Source organism: Trematomus bernacchii, unplaced genomic scaffold, assembly GCF_902827165.1.
Source record: "Trematomus bernacchii unplaced genomic scaffold, fTreBer1.1, whole genome shotgun sequence".
NCBI classification, from domain to species: Eukaryota; Metazoa; Chordata; class Actinopteri; order Perciformes; family Nototheniidae; genus Trematomus; species Trematomus bernacchii.
The window spans coordinates 513122-531870 of record NW_022987728.1 but is presented as its reverse complement, the minus strand read 5'-3'; the positions used below and the strand labels follow the sequence as shown (position 1 = coordinate 531870).

The window sequence follows — 18749 nt, the reverse complement described above, 5'->3', positions numbered from 1 at the left end:
CGCCGCGCATCGTTTGTGAAAAACCTGCAATATGTTCTGCGTGGCTGATCGGAAAACTAACTAGCAAGCAGCCCGGAGCAACGGTCTCATTGTTATTCCGTGGATGGGATTAGTCTCAGTGGTGTAAATTGTAAATCGAGAGAGCTTTCTATTGGTTTAGAATAAAATCACCAATTTTGCACTTGATGCAGAAGATTCTCACTGAATTGAAACTCCTAACAAGCACAAAAAAAGGAATTTGTCGATTAACTACAGTCATTAAACACATAGAAATAGTAAGCCATTGCAAAAGAAACACCTATAGGCAGCTTGACAAACATTACCGAACACTTTTTATCTACTAAACTTGAATTATTGAACAGTGACGTCCAATAGAGTAAAAGATGGAAGAAAACAAAGGTCACGTTTTTTTTTTAATGTAACGTATGACTGAATTTTCTAATGGTGAGAATTATTGTTTTTTTTATGTTAGACTAAAAGGAATCGTAAAAGTTAAAACAAAAAACTGGTGAAATTAATATGAACCATTTCATTTATATCTGAGTGAACACTGCAACACTGGGAGCTTCATGCATGCTGCAGACACCAAGGCATCAAGAAAAACAAGTTAGACACAAAGGCATCAAGAAAAACAAGTTAGACTCAAGGATTTTTGTTCACATTCCCGTGCATAGCTTCTTCAAATATGTGTTAACTTCTTGTTGTTACGTGTAACAATAGAAAAATGCGAGTTAAAGGTGAACGGTTTAAAGTTGTGGGCGGAGCTAGGTATGAGGTTCAGGGTATTAAATGATGAGCACAGAGGGAAGAAGGCACAGTGAAAATGGCTCTCTACCAATTTCTGTGTGGTTCAGCGGTGATGATCATCCTCTTATCCAATGGTGAGAACGTTTATGTGATTTTTCTTTAAACGGTTACAAATGTTTTGTTGTTAAATGATATTATGCTAATGTGTTTGAGTTGATGTTGGTATCTCAAGGGACCAAAATAGTAGAGATTGTGTAGCTGATCTCTAAATCTTTCTTCAAATTAAAGAGTAAATATTTCATCTACTAATAACTAGAACATGACTGATTTTATAATGTGATCAAAAGGAGTTCAAGTGCATATGAAGGACAATCAATCAAAGTCACTGAAGTGTCAGAGTGCTTGTAATCAGTGCTAACCGTGCAGCTTTATTTGGATTTTTTTCTTGCACTATTTTGATTGGATCTAGTCTTTCTCTTTCTTTATTTAAAAAAGTATAAATAACATGGTCAGCAAAAGTATTGGTACTTTGATTTGGGTTAGTCTTTGAAATTGTTTTGTCTGCTGGAGAGGCAGTGCAGAAGTGAAATATTTCAAACTAGGTTTACCCATCTGGGTCAATGGACCGTCAATTAATATGAAACCCATTGTAGTCATTGTGTTTTTTTTTAAATCCTCTCAAATATTTGGCTCCCATCGTTAGCAAATGAGTCGAAAAACCCCCCAAAAGAATGGGATTTAATAGAAAATTAAACTGGTTGAGCTGATTTTTTGTTGCCGTATTTTCAATTTTTATTTTATTTTGCACTTATGAGTTCTCTGGTGTTCTCGTGTTCACTTGTTCTGCGCGATTGCTGAGAACAAAATGAGCACAAGTGTGTTATTGGACAAAGTGTCACAATCTGTGAGGTTAATCAAACTAATGTAAAAAGTAAAGCATTATCAGTAAGTACATCAAGAGTTTGGGATGGGCTCAACTGCAGATTTGGTGACACGACATGGCAGACTTTAAAGTGAACTGATAGGATATGTTTTAGTTTTAAAAATATTTCGGAAGAGTCCATTTCTGCCTTCAATAAAGCAGGCCCTCTGTTAAACTACCACATCTCAGGTCTGTTGTTGATGTGTGCTCATAAAGGCTTGCAAAGGTGGAACGTAAGTGCATTTACTGAAGTACAATGATGAAGTACTTTACTTGAGTATTATCTTTTCATTCTACCTTAAACTTCAACTCCACTACAAATCAATGGGAATATATTATGTACTATAATACTTTCACTTATCTAGATACTAGGTAGTTTACAAAATAAGTAAGATAAAATAAGTTAATTTATTTTGGTACAACAGAACCCGCCAAGTCAATCAATCAACAAGCCATGTTTTATGAATTATCAATTATACATTCATCTAACTATAGTCAATCATCTGACCTCATTAAAATGCCAATACAGGAACTATGTGTGTAGTATTTTCACAGTGTGGTATTAGTAAGTATACTTAAATAAAAGATTGTTGTTGAAGATAAATTGTTCCACCACTAAATGCTTGCCATCCTTGGTTTCAACCAAGACGTTTGCATAACATTTTTCTGTCTGTGTTCTCAATTTCAGGATGTCATTCACAACAGCAGACAGGTAAGCGTATATGAGCAACATAACAAGTTCTTCAAGATTCCTTCAGTGAGTTATGAAAAGCACTGGTTCTACATGTCCATGTCTAATCTGTTCTCTTTTCTCTGTCAGCATGTGGCCTGGCACCAAACAACCCCAGAATTATGGGAGGTCAAAATGTGGCTGCAGGAAGTTGGCCCTGGGTAGCCAGTATACAAGCGAATGGCAAGCACCGTTGTGGAGGGTCCCTGATCAGCGATATGTGGGTTCTGACTGCTGCTTCCTGCAGCTTTTAGTAAGGAATCACCATTGATCAAGTTTTCTTTTAGACATTTTACAGGAATTGTTCATTTGTTGCTTCCTAGTTGAGAGCCAGATGAGACAATTGATATCAATCAGTACTCTGGATGCTAAAAGTCACAAAAATAAATGTACTATTTTTATTCTTTGTCTTCAAGTAACCCCCTCACCATGACGGTTGTTCTGGGCCTCGAAAGCATGTCTGGTCCAAACTTGAACAACGTGTCAAAGGCAATTGATAAGATCATAGTCCATCCTATGTACAACTTCTTCGATAACGACAACGACATGGCTCTTCTGAAGCTGTCGAGCCCGGTGAACTTTACAGACTACATCCAGCCAGTGTGCTTGGCCTCTGCAAACAGCACCTTCTACACCGGTGTCAGCAGCTGGGTCGTTGGTTTTGGTGCCAACTCAAGTGGTAAGCTCACTGACTACAGACACAATGATGTCTATTGTCTTTTTTAACACCAATATTAATCTTAACGTTTGAACTATCCATTAGATGGCCCCCTAGCCGACACCCTGCAGGAAGTGAGGGTCCTAGTAGTGGGAAACAATGAGTGCACATGTGCCTACCCGTACAAAGATCTCACAGACAACATCTGTGCTGGGTTCAGATCTGGAGGGGAGGGGTCATGTCAGGTAACCAACTTTTTGTGTATTTACTTTGTGACACTTTCTTCAGAAATGTATTGTACAGGGGGATGAAAGAGAAAAGGAAAATATGTATTTCAATAGGCGGGTCGCTTTTATAACGAGTAGATACGTTTCAAAATAATCTTAATATGCATCCCTGAATTATGATCTGTAATATCACATAAATGAGCTGCAGTTCATGCACGTTTACAAGCTTGACTTTTTACATTTGCTATAGTTATGCTAGAACTACTTCATTTACAAGGTGTGTCCCTGTTGCAAGAATTGTTGACTTAAGTTTAAGCAATATAACGTCACTGAGGGGAAAACTTCCAGACTTTGTGTTAAGCTAGGCTAAACACATAATAGATAGAGCCAACAAATAAACACACAGAGTTTAAGCCAAATGAAGTTCTTGTAACTTTCATTCAGACATGGAAAAGCCAGCTTTCGACATAATGAGTAAAGGGGACCTATCATGCAAAATGCACTTTTGTACGTCTTTTATACATGAATATGTGTCCCCGGTGTTCCAGGGAACTCACCAAGTGTCAGAAAACACAACCCTCTCTATTTTCCTCCATACCCAAATCTCTAAAAACGGGGCTGCAACGGATCTGATAAAAACTGATCCAGATTTGAACACTGTCCTGACGTCAGGACGGTGGCGCTACGGCTATTGGGCCAACCCTCCACCTATCAGGGGAATGTGGGGTTGGGCCACGGCCGGCCATTGCCGCTCGAAAGCACTGGAGACGCTGTAGTACATATGCCAGGCCTGTAAGTGGCGCTGTAGTCTGCCACAAAAGCAGCGAAGAAGACTTCCCGCCCATAGTTACCATGGTTACCCTTCTGTTTATTTTGCAAATTAGAAAAGTGCTGGTCAAAGGTCTTCTTTGTTATTTATTGAGCTTTAAAACAAATGAATAACGACTCTATAGGCCTATAATAATATAATAAAACCATAGACTGTATATATAAATAAAACACGGAGGACGGAGATCTATTTTTCTCCCCCTCTTCTGACTTGATCAGAGCACGCTCCCCTCTCCTGAAGGCGGCGTGGTCAGCTGCAGCTCACATAATCAGTCCCCTGCAAAAACAGGGATGGAGAACAGCAAATAGAGCGAAATGAGGCATGGCTAAAATGCATGATCTGTTTGGTATTTTTAAAACAGAAACGTATAAATATACCTTATATAGGTATGGCCCTACAATATATAATTTAAATATAGCATGATAGGTCCACTTTAAGATAAAGTTTCATACATTTATTTTAAGTCATGTCAGACTGAAACACACAAAGAGCCTTAGGGGATTCATGCTTTAGCAGGATGGATGCTATCATATAACCTCAACCATCAATTTCTTTCTACAGGGAGACTCAGGTGGACCAATGATGATCAAAAAGGGTTCAGTCTGGGTCCAGAATGGTGTCCTGAGTTTTGGGGGAGGCTGTGCCTGGCCGAATTTTCCTGGAGTTTACGCCCGTGTGTCCCAGTTTGAAGACTGGATCAAAAATCTCACTGGCTCTAGCAAACCAGGCTTTGTTGACTACATGTCCCAGGGGGTTGATAGCGACTTGGACTTTGTCTGTCAACCAATCCCCACCCCCACCCAACACCCCTATCCCACCACCCATCACCCCCATACCACCGATGACGAAAGTTTGTTTGGCAGTGGTGAGAGAGTGATCTCCTCACTCGGTCTTCTCCTTATGTCTCTCTATGTGCTGGTTGGAGGCATATAAACATGGAGATGTTGAAGTAAGACAAGTTTAGGGTTTCTGTGCCCAAATGGCTCATTCACTTGATTTGATATGAGCCCTAATTGTTCGAAAATAGAAAATATGATTTAAGATATATAACTGAAATGTTTTAATTAGCAATAACCCTTCTTGTGATTTAAAATAATATAATAATTAAAATGTGATTTTCCTCATTTGTTCCTTTAATCAAAGAGTTAAACTTATCTTGATTTAATTTCTGGTAAAAAGTCAATCATTCTGCAGATGACTGGATTAAGTTTGAAAAATAATGTTCAAAGATTTTGCATTGTCTTGTAAAGATTGTTTTTCCAGACATAACGGGATAAAAAACAAAAATAAAGAATTATCTTTTGTGTAATAAAATTGTTTCACTTTTTGGGTCAGCAGGCCTAGGTGACTAATTTGGGTTGATGAGAGTCTTGAGAACGAACCAAAACAGTAAAGTTTGGGAAACCAAAATAGTGCGCTGAAAGACACTAAAACGCTAGTCCTAACTCTTTCTAGGTTAATTCCTGTATTGTATTATGTAGGGCTACCCTCGACTAAAGATTTTTCTAATCGACCAATAGTCGTCAATTAAAGGTAGGGTAGGTAAGTTTGAGAAACCGGCTCGAGATACACTTTTTGTTATATTCCATGGAATGCTCTTAACATCCCGATAGCAATGAATATCTTAAGTGCTTTGACAAAAAATCCATAAAAACATGTCATCTGTGGAAGCCGTAATACTGTAAAAAGCACGACCAATCATTTTAGCCGGCCCGGCTAAAATAACTGGATGGCCTAATTGGTGTACATGATACATTATGATTCTAAATTTTTAATTTTTTTTTCTCCCAAAATGGTTTCAGTTCCAAAGGCTGATAAAGAGCGTTATAACAGCATGGTACGTTGTGCTGCACATAAAATATAAAATAAAACTGTAATAATTAAAAACAAGCATTGAGGTAACACACAGAACATTTAGTTCTAGTTTCTATTATTCATATATGATGATAACAACCCAATAAATACTACAGAGGAAACAGAAACACATATGAGCGTCGGCAAAAATCCCTCCATGCAAGCTTTATCGTTTTGAGGTCAGAATGATTATATTGTAGCGTCTCGCTATAGGAACACAGGGAGGCTTTGTATGTCTTTTATCCGGGAGTTTATTAATAACGATCACAGGTTACTGTTGGCCGTAACCACGGCAAAACAATGAAATTACTCGGTTAAATCCTCACTCACATACTCTGTCAGCTCTCTCGTAGCATTCCCCAGCTCTCTCTCTCTAGGAACCTCAAAACAGTGACACGTTCGCTGATATTCTGAAAAATGTAGCTTTTTAAAAATAAATTATATAATTATTTTTTCTTCAACTATTCGACTAATGAAAAATTGCTCGATTAATACTTTATTATTCGAATAGTGATTAGTCGAATATTAGGGGGAAGCCCTAGTATTAGGTGTGTGTTTATCTTCGTTTTGCTTTCATTATGTTAAAATGACCTTAAGTTTGTCCAAGTTGCAAGAATTGTTGACTCAACCTAAAGTTTAACCTCTTAAGCACGGCGGTCCCCCCATTGGACCCCTCCCACCGTTTTTTTTTTCGAGATAATGTCTCAGGGCTTTTTAACATTTATGAAACTATTAATGTGTAGCACCAGATTAATGGGAAGAATCTCAGCTAACTGAAGATATGAACCATTTTTACCAAAACAAAACACAAGTCTCATAAGAAGCGTCTAAATGACCCCTGAGCGAAAAAATTCTAACGCACTGCGGCACACAATTCAAGATAAAGATACCCTTATTACTTATCGTAGCTGCACATACAATATAGCCGATTAAAGCTGAGACTCCACAGATTATTTAGGTATAGTATCATCACTGAGCGATCCGAACTTGCGACAGGGGAAGCAAACACAGACATCACAACACGTACCTTTACAGAGCTTTTACGGCAGATCGTCTCACCGTAGCTGTCAATTAGGTCAAAAGATGTGTTCAATGGCATTAAAACGAAGACAAAAAAATGCTACAACTGTTGATCCATAGGTTGATAATGTACCTGTGCCTTTGAAAAAATTATTTATAATCCATAATTCCATTTTTTATGTAAACATCGGAGCGGAAAAGTTAGCTGCTAATGGTAGCCACCAGAGTGTATGCAGCTTCCGGTGTTGGTAACGCGTCACTCTCACTCCTTATTTGTTAACGTTTTGGTGTGTATATAACTTTCCCTCGATTCCATTGGCTCTAGCGGTTATAAAGAGATTTCATTCATCAAAATCGAGCAAGGGGGGCCAGAGATAGGTCAAATTCACCCAAATGACCCCAGAAGTGGGGTTTTTTGGCTAAATCTCTCTAAAAAGGTCAAATTTCACTTGTTTTGCATCAATCTTGATACAGGGTACTTATTATATGTAGTACTTTGGATTCCTAAAGCTTTTAGTCTACTAACCCATCATCCAAGGGTAGTTTTCCCTATAAGTAAAAAAGAATTTTTGGACGGACACTATAATTTACAGTTTTTTACTATGTAAAATCTGAATTTTCTTTAAAATAAAAAACATCTATATTGATTCTGACTTTTCTACATCCAACTCACAGGTTTATCATTACTTTGAGAATAAAGATTATTAATTTAACCCTTTTAGAAGGGAAGATATGGTCATTTGTTCTGGGAATGTCATTTTCGAGCCTGAGACCTGAAAAACAGGCTCAGGGCTTAAGAGGTTAAGTAACATAACGTAACTTCCCAACTTTGTGCTAAACTAGGCTAAACACATAGATACATCTACCAGATTAACCTAACCCTACCTCATCTAAACTTTAAGTAACATAACTTCCAGACATCGTGCTAAGCTGGGCTGAACACATAGATACATCCAACCAATTAACCTAACCCTAACCGAACTTCACCTTAAGGTTAAGTAACATAACGTAACTTCAAGACTTTGTGCTAAGCTAGGCTAAACACATTGATACATCCAACCAATTAACCTAACCCGACTTCATCTAAAGTTTAAGTAACATAACTGCCAGACTTTGTGCTAAGCTAGGCTGAACACCAACATCCAACAAATTAACCTAACCCTAACCCTACCTCATCTAAAGTTTAAGTAATGTAACTTCCAGACAATGTGCTAAGCTAGGCTATACACATAGATACATCCACCAAATAGATACATAGAGATGTCATTAGACCAATGTTTTAAGATAAAAATAACTGATGTGGCTCAAAACTATTATCTGCCAAGAGCTCTGCAATAAGATGAGATGGACCTTTATTGATCAACCATAGGGATATTATAACATTATAAGTCGACTGTTCAAACCTGAAAAACTGGAAGCTGTTATTTTTCTGCTCTGTCATTCTACATAGCGCTCATCAGATAGGATTACTCATGGTAGCACACACACACACATATATTTATGTTATCCTGGCAAGAAAGTAAAACACTCCCCTGGCCTGCTGTTGGAGGTCCCGCCGACTACTGTCCTGCCGGGGGTCCTGCCAACCCTATGTCCTGTGCCGTTGGAGGTCCCGCCGACTACTCTTCTGCCGGGGGTCCTGCCAACCCTATGTCCTGTGCCGTTGGAGGTCCCGCCGACTACTGTTCTGCCAGGGGGCCTGCCAACCCTATGTCCTGTCCTGTTGGGAGTCCCGCCGACTACTCTTCTGCCGGAGGTCCTGCCAACTCCATGTCCTGTGGCGTTGGGGGTTCCGCTGAGGGTCCTGCCAACTCCACGTCCAGTGTTGTTGGGGGTACTGCAGACACCTGATCCACTGTGGGTCCTGCCAACTCCATGTCCTGTTTCGTTGGGGGTCCCGCGGACTACTCTTCTGCCGGGGGTCCTGCCAACCCTATGTCCTGTGCCGTTGGGGGTCCCGCCGACTACTCTTCTGCCGGGGGTCCTGCCAACCCTATGTCTTGTGCCGTTGGAGGTCCCGCCGACTACTCTTCTGCCGGGGGTCCTGCCAACCCTATGTCCTGTGCCGTTGGAGGTCCCACCAACTACTGTCCTGCCGGGGGTCCTGCCAACCCTATGTCCTGTCCCGTTGGGGGTCCCGCCGACTACTGTCCTGCCGGGGGTCCTGCCAACCCTATGTCCTGTGCCGTTGGAGGTCCCGCCGACTACTCTTCTGCCGGGGGTCCTGCCAACCCTATGTCCTGTGCCGTTGGAGGTCCCACCGACTACTGTTCTGCCGGGGGTCCTGCCAACCCTATGTCCTGTCCCGTTGGGAGTCCCGCCGACTACTCTTCTGCCGGAGGTCCTGCCAACTCCATGTCCTGTGGCGTTGGGGGTTCCGCTGAGGGTCCTGCCAACTCCACGTCCAGTGTCGTTGGGGGTCCTGCCGACACCTGATCCACTGTGGGTCCTGCCAACTCCATGTCCTGTTTCGTTGGGGGTCCTGCCGACTACTCTTCTGCCGGGGGTCCTGCCAACCCTATGTCCTGTGCCGTTGGGGGTCCCGCTGACTACTCTTCTGCCGGGGGTCCTGCCAACCCTATGTCTTGTGCCGTTGGGGGTCCCGCCGACTACTCTTCTGCCGGGGGTCCTGCCAACTCCATGTCCTGTGGCGTTGGGGGTTCCGCTGAGGGTCCTGCCAACACCACGTCCAGTGTCGTTGGGGGTCCTGCCGACACATGATCCGCTGTGGGTCCTGCAAACCCCATGTCCTGTCCTGTTGGGGGTCCCGCCGACACCTGCTCCGCCGGATTTCATGCCAACACCAGATCCTGTCCTGTTGGGGTTCCCGCCGACACCTGCTGCGCCGGGTTTCCTGCCTACACCATATCCTGTCCTGTTGGGGGTCCCGGCGACACCTGCTCCGCCGGATTTCCTGCCAACACCAGATCCTGTCCTGTTGGGGTTCCAGCCGACACCTGCTCCGCCGGGTTTCCTGCTAACACCATATCCTGTCCTGTTGGGGGTTCCGCTGACACGTGCTACGCCGGGGGTCCTGCCAGCTCCATGTTCTGTTCCGTTGGGTCCCATTGACACCAGCCCATGTCATGTCCAGGATCCCGTCTACGCCTGTCCCGTCGGCTCCAGTTCCTGTCCGGCCGACACCGGGTCCTGCCCGGCCTCAGGAGCTGTCCCGTCAGCGCCTTCCTGCCCGTCCTCCGGAGCTGTCCCGTCATGGCCTTCCTGCCCGTCCTCCAGAGCTGTCCCGTCACCGCCTTCTTGTTCGCCCTCGAGCCCGGCCCCCTGAGTGCCGCGGCATTCGCCCTCGAGCCCGGCCCCCTGAGTTCCCCAGCCGCGGCATTCGCCCTCATGCCCGGCCCCCTGAGTTCGCCCGCTGTGGCCTTCGCCCCTTTTTTAACTCTGCCTTGCACGTCTGGGATCCGTCCCTTGAGGGGGGGGGTAATGTCACGATCTGTCTGTGTTGTGTTTTGTCTTGTCTTATTCTGTCTCTGGTTTCCTGTTTTATTTTGAAAGGTGTTCATCCCCTGTCTTGTCTGTTGATTCCTGTCTCTGTGTTTGCCCTCCTGTGTCCGATTTCCTGATTGTGTTCACCTGGTGCCCCTGTGTTTTCTCCTCCCTCCTCACCTGTGTCTTGTTGTGTGATTAGTCTTGTGTGTATTTAAGTTCTGTTTTTTTTTGGTTAGATCCTTGTTTGTCTTTGACTGTGTCACGGGGTAGTGTTCTGTTTTCGACTTTGTTACCTTGGAATAAAGGAATTATCTTTGAAATCTGCATTTGGGTCCTGCCTGCTTCACTCAACCCTGACATTTTTACTCTCTAAACGTTAATTTTCAAATATTCACACATGAATGCGACTCCTATCCCAAGCAGGCCGCCGCGCATTGTTTGTGAAAAACCTGCAATATGTTCTGCGTGGCTGATCGGAAAACTAACTAGCAAGCAGCCCGGAGCAACGGTCTCATTGTTATTCCGTGGATGGGATTAGTCTCAGTGGTGTAAATTGTAAATCGAGAGAGCTTACTATTGGTTTAGAATAAAATCACCAATTTTGCAGTTGATGCAGAAGATTCTCACTGAATTGAAACTCCTAACAAGCACAAAAAAAGGAATTTGTTGATTAACTACAGTCATTAAACACATAGAAATAGTCAGCCATTGCAAAAGAAACACCTATAGGCAGCTTGACAAACATTACCGAACACTTTTTATCTACTAAACTTGAATTATTGAACAGTGACGTCCAATAGAGTAAAAGATGGAAGAAAACAAAGGTCACGTTTTTTTTTTAATGTAACGTATGACTGAATTTTCTAATGGTGAGAATTATTGTTTTTTTTATGTTAGACTAAAAGGAATCGTAAAAGTTAAAACAAAAAACTGGTGAAATTAATATGAACCATTTCATTTATATCTGAGTGAACAATGCAACACTGGGAGCTTCATGCATGCTGCAGACACCAAGGCATCAAGAAAAACAAGTTAGACTCAAGGATTTTTGTTCACATTCCCGTGCATAGCTTCTTCAAATATGTGTTAACTTCTGTGTGATCGATTGTTACGTGTAACAATAGAAAAATGCAAGTTAAAGGTGAACGGTTTAAAGTTGTGGGCGGAGCTAGGTATGAGGTTCAGGGTATTAAATGATGAGCACAGAGGGAAGAAGGCACAGTGAAAATGGCTCTCTACCAATTTCTGTGTGGTTCAGCGGTGATGATCATCCTCTTATCCAATGGTGAGAACGTTTATGTGATTTTTCTTTAAACGGTTACAAATGTTTTGTTGTTAAATGATATTATGCTAATGTGTTTGAGTTGATGTTGGTATCTCAAGGGACCAAAATAGTAGAGATTGTGTAGCTGATCTCTAAATCTTCCTTCAAATTAAAGAGCAAATATTTCATCTACTAATAACTAGAACATAACTGATTTTATAATGTGATCAAAAGGAGTTCAAGTGCATGTGAAGGACAATCAATTAAAGTCACTGAAGTGTCAGAGTGCTTGTAATCAGTGCTAACCGTGCAGCTTTATTTGGATTTTTTTCTTGCACTACTTTGATTAGATCTAGTCTTTCTCTTTCTTTATTCAAAAAAGTATTAATAAAATGGTCAGCAAAAGTATTGTTACTTTGATTTAGGTTAATCTTTGAAATTGTTTTGTGTGCTGGAGAGGCAGTGCAGAAGTGAAATATTTCAAACCAGGTTCACCCATCTGGGTCAATGGACCGTCACGTAATATGAAACCCATTGTAGTCATTTTTTATTTTTTTTTTTAAATCCTCTCAAAAACACAACAGGAATATTTTGTCTCCCCGTCGTTAGCAAATTAGTCGAAAACCCCCCAAAAAGAATGGGATTTAATAGAAAATTAAACTAGTTGAGCAGATTTTTTGTTGCCGTATTTTCAATGTTTTTTCTTTTGCACTTATGAGTTCTCTGGTGTTCTCGTGTTCACTTGTTCCGTGCGATTGCTGAGAAAAAAAGTACGGCTTCCACAGATGAATTTTTTAAATGTATTTACTGTCAAAGCATTTAATATATTTGTTAAGTATTACTTTGTAATAGTACCCTTACTCCATGTTTAATGGTACGTCCCATTGTGACGTCATAAGCATGATAAGCGCAGAGCGCTATATGTCACATGTTGATTATGCAGCACTGCCATGCTGGTTCATGTCCCTGAATAAATGGATGAGAGAAGAAAAGAGACTGCGCATACTTTATTAGTTTAACAATATTCATTGCTATCGGGATGTTAAGAGCATTCCATGGAATATAACAAAAAGTGTTTCTGAAATAAATTACATACCCCACCTTTAACTGATAGGATTGAAGATTGAAGAAGATTGAAGATTCAACTTATTGTCATTACGTAGTACAGGCACTATGTAACGAAAGGGTTTCTCTGCATTTGACCCATCCTAGTGTTAGGAGCAGTGATAGCAGGATATATCTTAGTTTTCAAAATAAGTAGTTAAACTATCACATCTCATGTCTGTTTTTGATGTGTGCTCATAAAGGCATGCAAGGGTGGAACTTAAGTACAATGATGAAGTACTTTACTTGAGTATTATCTTTTCATTCTACCTTAAACTTCAACTCCACTACAAATCAAAGGGAATATATTGTGTACTGTAATACTTTCACTTACCTAGATACTAGGTAGTTTACAAAATAAGATTTGCATTGCAGAAGTGCATTTAACAGAACTAGCCAAGTCAATCAATCAACAAGCCATGTTCTATGAATTATCAATTACACATTTATCTAACTATAGTCACTCATCTGACCTCAGTAAAATTCCAACACAGGAACTTTGCATGTAGTATTTTCACAGTGTGGTATTAGTAAGTGTACTTAAATAAAAGATTGTTGTTGAAGATAAATTGTTCCACCACTAAATGCTTGCCATCCTTGGTTTCAACCAAGACGTTTGCATAACATTTTTCTGTCTGTGTTCTCAATTTCAGGATGTCATTCACAACAGCAGCCAGGTAAGCGTATAGGAGCAACATAACAAGTTCTTCAAGATTCCTTCAGTGAGTTATGAAAAGCACTGGTTCTACATGTCCATGTCTAATCTGTTCTCTTTTCTCTGTCAGCATGTGGCCGGGCACCAAACAACCCCAGAATTGTGGGAGGTCAAAATCTGGCTGCAGGAAGTTGGCCCTGGGTAGCCAGTATACAAGTGAATGGCAAGCACCGTTGTGAAGGGTCCCTGATCAGCGATATGTGGGTTCTGACTTCTGCTTCCTGCAGCTTTTAGTAAGGAATCACCATTGATCAAGTTTTCTTTTAGACATTTTACAGGAATTGTTCATTTGTTGCTTCCTAGTTGAGAGCCAGATGAGACAATTGATATCAATCAGTACTCTGGATGCTAAAAGTCACAAAAATAAATGTTGTATTTTAATGATTTGTCTTCAAGCCGCCCCAACGATGTGACGGTTGTTCTGGGCCTCGAAAGCATGTCTGGTCCAAACTTGAACAACGTGTCAAAGGCAATTGATAAGATCATAGTCCATCCTTTGTACGACATATTGGATTACTACGGGGGGGACCACAACAACGACATGGCTCTTCTGAAGCTGTCGAGCCCGGTGAACTTTACAGACTACATCCAGCCGGTGTGCTTGGCCTCTGAAAACAGCACCTTCTACACCGGTGACAGCAGCTGGGTTGTTTCTTTTGGTGCCATCTCAAGTGGTAAGCTCACTGACTACAGACACAATGATGTCTATTGTCTTTTTTTTAAACCAATTTCAATCTTGAACTTTCTCTGATTAGGTGGCCCTTATGCCGACACCCTGCAGGAAGTGAGGGTCTCAGTAGTGGGAAACAATGAGTGCAAATGTTCCAAACAGTACTCCCCCTATATCACAGACACCACTATCTGTGCTGTGTTCAGATCTGGAGGGAATGATTCATGTCAGGTAACCAACTTTTTGTGTATTTACTTTGTGAAACTTTCTTCAGAAATGTATTGTACAGGGGGATGAAAGAGAGAAGGAAAATAAAAAATAAATGTATTTCAATAGGCGGGTGGCTTTTATAACCAGTAAATACGTTTCAAAATAATCTTAATATGCATCCCTGAATTATGAACTGTAATATCACATAAATGAGTTGCAGGTCATGCACGTTTACAAGCTTGACTTTTTACTTTTGCTCTAGTTATGTTAGAATTACTTTACTTACAAGGTGTGTCCCTGTTGCATGAAGTGTTGACTTAAGTTTAAGCAATATAACGTCACTGAGGGAAAAACTTCCAGACTTTGTGTTAAGTTAGGCTAAAAACATAATAGATACAGCCAACAAATAAACACACAGAGTTTAAGCCAAATTAAGTTCTTGTAACTTTAATTCAGACATGGAAAAAGCCAGCTTTCGACATAATGATTAAGGTAAAGATTCATACATTTATTTTAAGTCAGGTCAGACTGTAAGAAATAACAAACAGTATTAGGAGATTCATGCTTTAGCAGGTGGATGCTTCTATCATATAACCTCAACCATCATTTTCTTTCTACAGAAAGGCTCATATGGAGCAATGATGATCAAAAAGGGTTCAGTCTGGGTCGAGATTGGCATCGTGAGTTATGGACGACGCTGTGCCACTCCGAATGTTCCTGAAGTGTACACCCGTGTGTCCCAGTACGTAGACTGGATCAAAAATCACACTGGCTCTAGCAAACCCGGCTTTGTTGACTACATGTCCTCAGGAGTTGATAGCGACTTAAACTTTGTCTGTCAACCAATCCCCACCCCCACCCAACACCCCTATCCCACCACCCATTACCCCCATACCACCGATGACGACAGTTTGTTTGGCAGTGGTGAGAGAGTGATCTCCTCACTCGGTCTTCTCCTTATGTCTCTCTATGTGCTGGTCGGAGGCATATAACATGGAGATGTTGAAGTAAGACAAGTTTAGGGTTTCTGTGCCCAAATGGCTCATTCACTTGATTTGATATGAGCCCTAATTGTTCGAAAATAGAAAATATGATTTAAGATATATAACTGAAATGTTTTAATTAGCGATAACCCTTCTTGTGATTTAAAATAATATAATAATTAAAATGTGATTTTCCTCATTTCTTCCTTTAATCAAAGTGTTAAACTTATCTTGATTTCATTTCTGGTGGAAAGTCAATCATTTTGCAGATGACTGGATTAAGTTTGAAAATAAATGTTCAAAGATTTTGCATTGTCTTGTAAAGATTGTTTTTCCAGACATAACGGGATAAAAAAATAAAATAAATAATTATCTTAATAAAATTGTTTCCTTTTTGGGTCAGCAGGCCTATGAATAAGGTGACTAGTTTGGGTTGATGAGAGTCTTGAGAACGAACCAAAACAGTAAAGTTTGGGAAACCAAAACAGTGCGCTGAAAGACACTAAAACGCTAGTGCTAACTCTTTCTAGGTTAATTCCTGTATTGTATTATGTAGGGCTACCCTCGACTAAAGATTTTTCTAGTCGACCAATAGTCGTCAATTAAGGCGATTAGTCAACTAATCGGTGTACATGATACATTATGATTCTACATTTTTATTTATTTTTCTCCCAAAATGGTTTCAGTTCTTAAGGCTGATAAAGAGCGTTATTATAACAGCATGGTACGTTGTGCTGCACATAAAATATAAAATAAAACTGTAATAATTAAAAACAAGCATTGAGGACACACACATAACATTTAGATCTAGTTTCCATTATTCATATCTGATGATAACAACCCAATAAATACTACAGAGGAAACAGAAACACGTATGAGCGTCGGCAAAAATTCCTCCATGCAAGCTTTATCGTTTTGAGGTCAGAATGATTATATTGTAGCGTCTCGCTATAGGAACACAGGGAGGCTTTGTATGTCTTTTATCCGGGAGTTCATTGATAACGATCAAAGGTTACTGTTGGCCGTAACCACGGCAAAACAATGAAATTACTCGGTTAAATCCTCACTCACATACTCCGTCAGCTCTCTCGTAGCATTCCCCAGCTCTCTCTCTCTAGGAACCTCAAAACAGAGACACGTTCGCTGATTTTCTGAAAAATGTAGCTTTTTAAAAATAAATTATATCATTTTTATTTTTCAACTATTCGACTAATGGAAAATTGCTCGATTAATACTTTATTATTCGAATAGTGATTAGTCGACTATTTGGGGGCAGCCCTGGTATTATGTGTGTGTTTATCTTCGTTTTGCTTTCGTTACAAAATTACCTTAATGTAGTTTTCAAAGTTTGTCCAAGTTGCAAGAATTGTTGACTCAACCTAAAGTTTAAGTAACATTACGTAACTTCCCAACTTTGTGCTAAACTAGGCTAAACACATAGATACATCTACCAGATTAACCTAACCCTACCTCATCTAAACTTGAAGTAACATAACTGCCAGACTTTGTGCTAAGCTAGGCTGAACACCAACATCCAACAAATTAACCTAACCCTAACCCTACCTCATCTAAAGTTTAAGTAATGTAACTTCCAGACAATGTGCTAAGCTAGGCTAAACACATAGATACATCCACCAAATAGGTACATAGAGATGTCATTAGACCAATGTTTTAAGATAAAAATAACTGATGTGGCTCAAAACTATTATCTGCCAAGAGCTCTGCAATAAGATGAGATGGACCTTTATTGATCAACCATAGGGATATTATAACATTATAAGTCGACTGTTCAAACCTGAAAAACTGGAAGCTGTTATTTTTCTGCTCTTTCATTCTACATAGCGCTCATCAGATAGGATTACTCATGGTAGCATACACACACACATATATTTATGTTATCCTGGCAAGAAAGTAAAACACTCCCCTGGCCTGCTGTTGGAGGTCCCGCCGACTACTGTCCTGCCGGGGGTCCTGCCAACCCTATGTCCTGTGCCGTTGGAGGTCCCGCCGACTACTGTTCTGCCAGGGGGCCTGCCAACCCTATGTCCTGTCCCGTTGGGAGTCCCGCCGACTACTCTTCTGCCGGAGGTCCTGCCAACTCCATGTCCTGTGGCGTTGGGGGTTCCGCTGAGGGTCCTGCCAACTCCACGTCCAGCGTCGTTGGGGGTACTGCAGACACCTGATCCACTGTGGGTCCTGCCAACCCTATGTCCTGTTTCGTTGGGGGTCCCGCCGACTACTCTTCTGCCGGGGGTCCTGCCAACCCTATGTCCTGTGCCGTTGGAGGTCCACCCAACTACTCTTCCGCTGGGGGTCCTGCCAACTCCATGTCCTGTTTCGTTGGGGGTCCCGCCTACTACTCTTCTGCCGGGGGTCCTGCCAACCCTATGTCCTGTGCCGTTGGAGGTCCCGCCGACTACTGTTCTGCCGGGGGTCCTGCCAACCCTATGTCCTGTCCCGTTGGGGCTCCCGCCGACTACTCTTCTGCCGGGGGTCCTGCCAACTCCATGTCCTGTGGCGTTGGGGGTTCCGCTGAGGGTCCTGCCAACACCACGTCCAGTGTCGTTGGGGGTCCTGCCGACACATGATCCGCTGTGGGTCCTGCAAACCCCATGTCCTGTCCTGTTGGGGGTCCCGCCGACACCTGCTCCGCCGGATTTCATGCCAACACCAGATCCTGTCCTGTTGGGGTTCCCGCCGACACCTGCTCCGCCGGGTTTCCTGCCTACACCATATCCTGTCCTGTTGGGGGTCCCGCCGACACCTGCTCCGCCGGGTTTCCTGCCAACACCATATCCTGTCCTGTTGGGGGTTCCGCTGACACGTGCTACGCCGGGGGTCCTGCCAGCTCCATGTTCTGTTCCGTTGGGGGTCCTGCCGACACCTGTCCCGCCGGGGGTCCTGCCAACTCTGTATCCAGTCCTGTTGGGGGTCCCGCCGACACCTGTTCCACCAGGGGTCCTGCCAACTCTGTGTCCTGTTCAGTCGACACCAGCCCTTGCTCCATCCGGGGTCCCATTGACACCAGCCCATGTCATGTCCAGGATCCCGTCTACGCCTGTCCCGTCGGCTCCAGTTCCTGTCCGGCCGACACCGGGTCCTGCCCGGCCTCCGGAGCTGTCCCGTCAGCGCCTTCCTGCCCGTCCTCCGGAGCTGTCCCGTCATGGCCTTCCTGCCCGTCCTCCAGAGCTGTCCCGTCACCGCCTTCATTTGGGTCCTGCCTGCTTCACTCAACCCTGACATTTTTACTCTCTAAACGTTAATTTTCAAATATTCACACATGAATGCGACTCCTATCCCAAGCAGGCCGCCGCGCATCGTTTGTGAAAAACCTGCAATATGTTCTGCGTGGCTGATCGGAAAACTAAC

The 18749-nt window shown here is 42.3% G+C and overlaps 1 protein-coding gene across 2 annotated transcripts; it reads left to right on the top strand.

The window, feature by feature from the left end:
- The first annotated feature begins 771 nt into the window (after positions 1-771).
- Positions 772-15754, top strand: LOC117494609 (venom protease-like). Of its 2 annotated transcripts, none has more exons than XM_034145541.1 (6): positions 772-881; positions 2358-2381; positions 2490-2652; positions 2816-3078; positions 14273-14418; positions 15018-15754. In XM_034145541.1, the coding sequence occupies exons 1-6, from the start codon at positions 824-826 to the stop codon at positions 15387-15389; spliced, it is 1026 nt and encodes a 341-aa protein (XP_034001432.1). In that variant the 5' UTR covers positions 772-823; the 3' UTR covers positions 15390-15754. The 2 variants fall into 2 exon arrangements, with proteins under 2 accessions (XP_034001432.1, XP_034001431.1); XM_034145540.1 differs by lacking the exons at positions 772-881; positions 2358-2381; positions 2490-2652; positions 2816-3078 and adding exons at positions 11610-11719; positions 13456-13479; positions 13588-13750; positions 13914-14191.
- The last annotated feature ends 2995 nt before the right edge of the window (positions 15755-18749 follow it).

What these genes read in the sequence shown, in the direction of transcription:
- LOC117494609 (XM_034145540.1), top strand. Translation starts at nt 11,662, where the DNA reads ATGGCTCTCTACCAATTTCTGTGTGGTTCAGCGGTGATGATCATCCTC. An exon ending in TTTTGGTGCCATCTCAAGTG is followed by an intron (nt 14,192 to 14,272) that starts GTAAGCTCACTG and finishes TTCTCTGATTAG; the next exon opens with GTGGCCCTTATGCCGACACC. An exon ending in GAGGGAATGATTCATGTCAG is followed by an intron (nt 14,419 to 15,017) that starts GTAACCAACTTT and finishes TTCTTTCTACAG; the next exon opens with AAAGGCTCATATGGAGCAAT.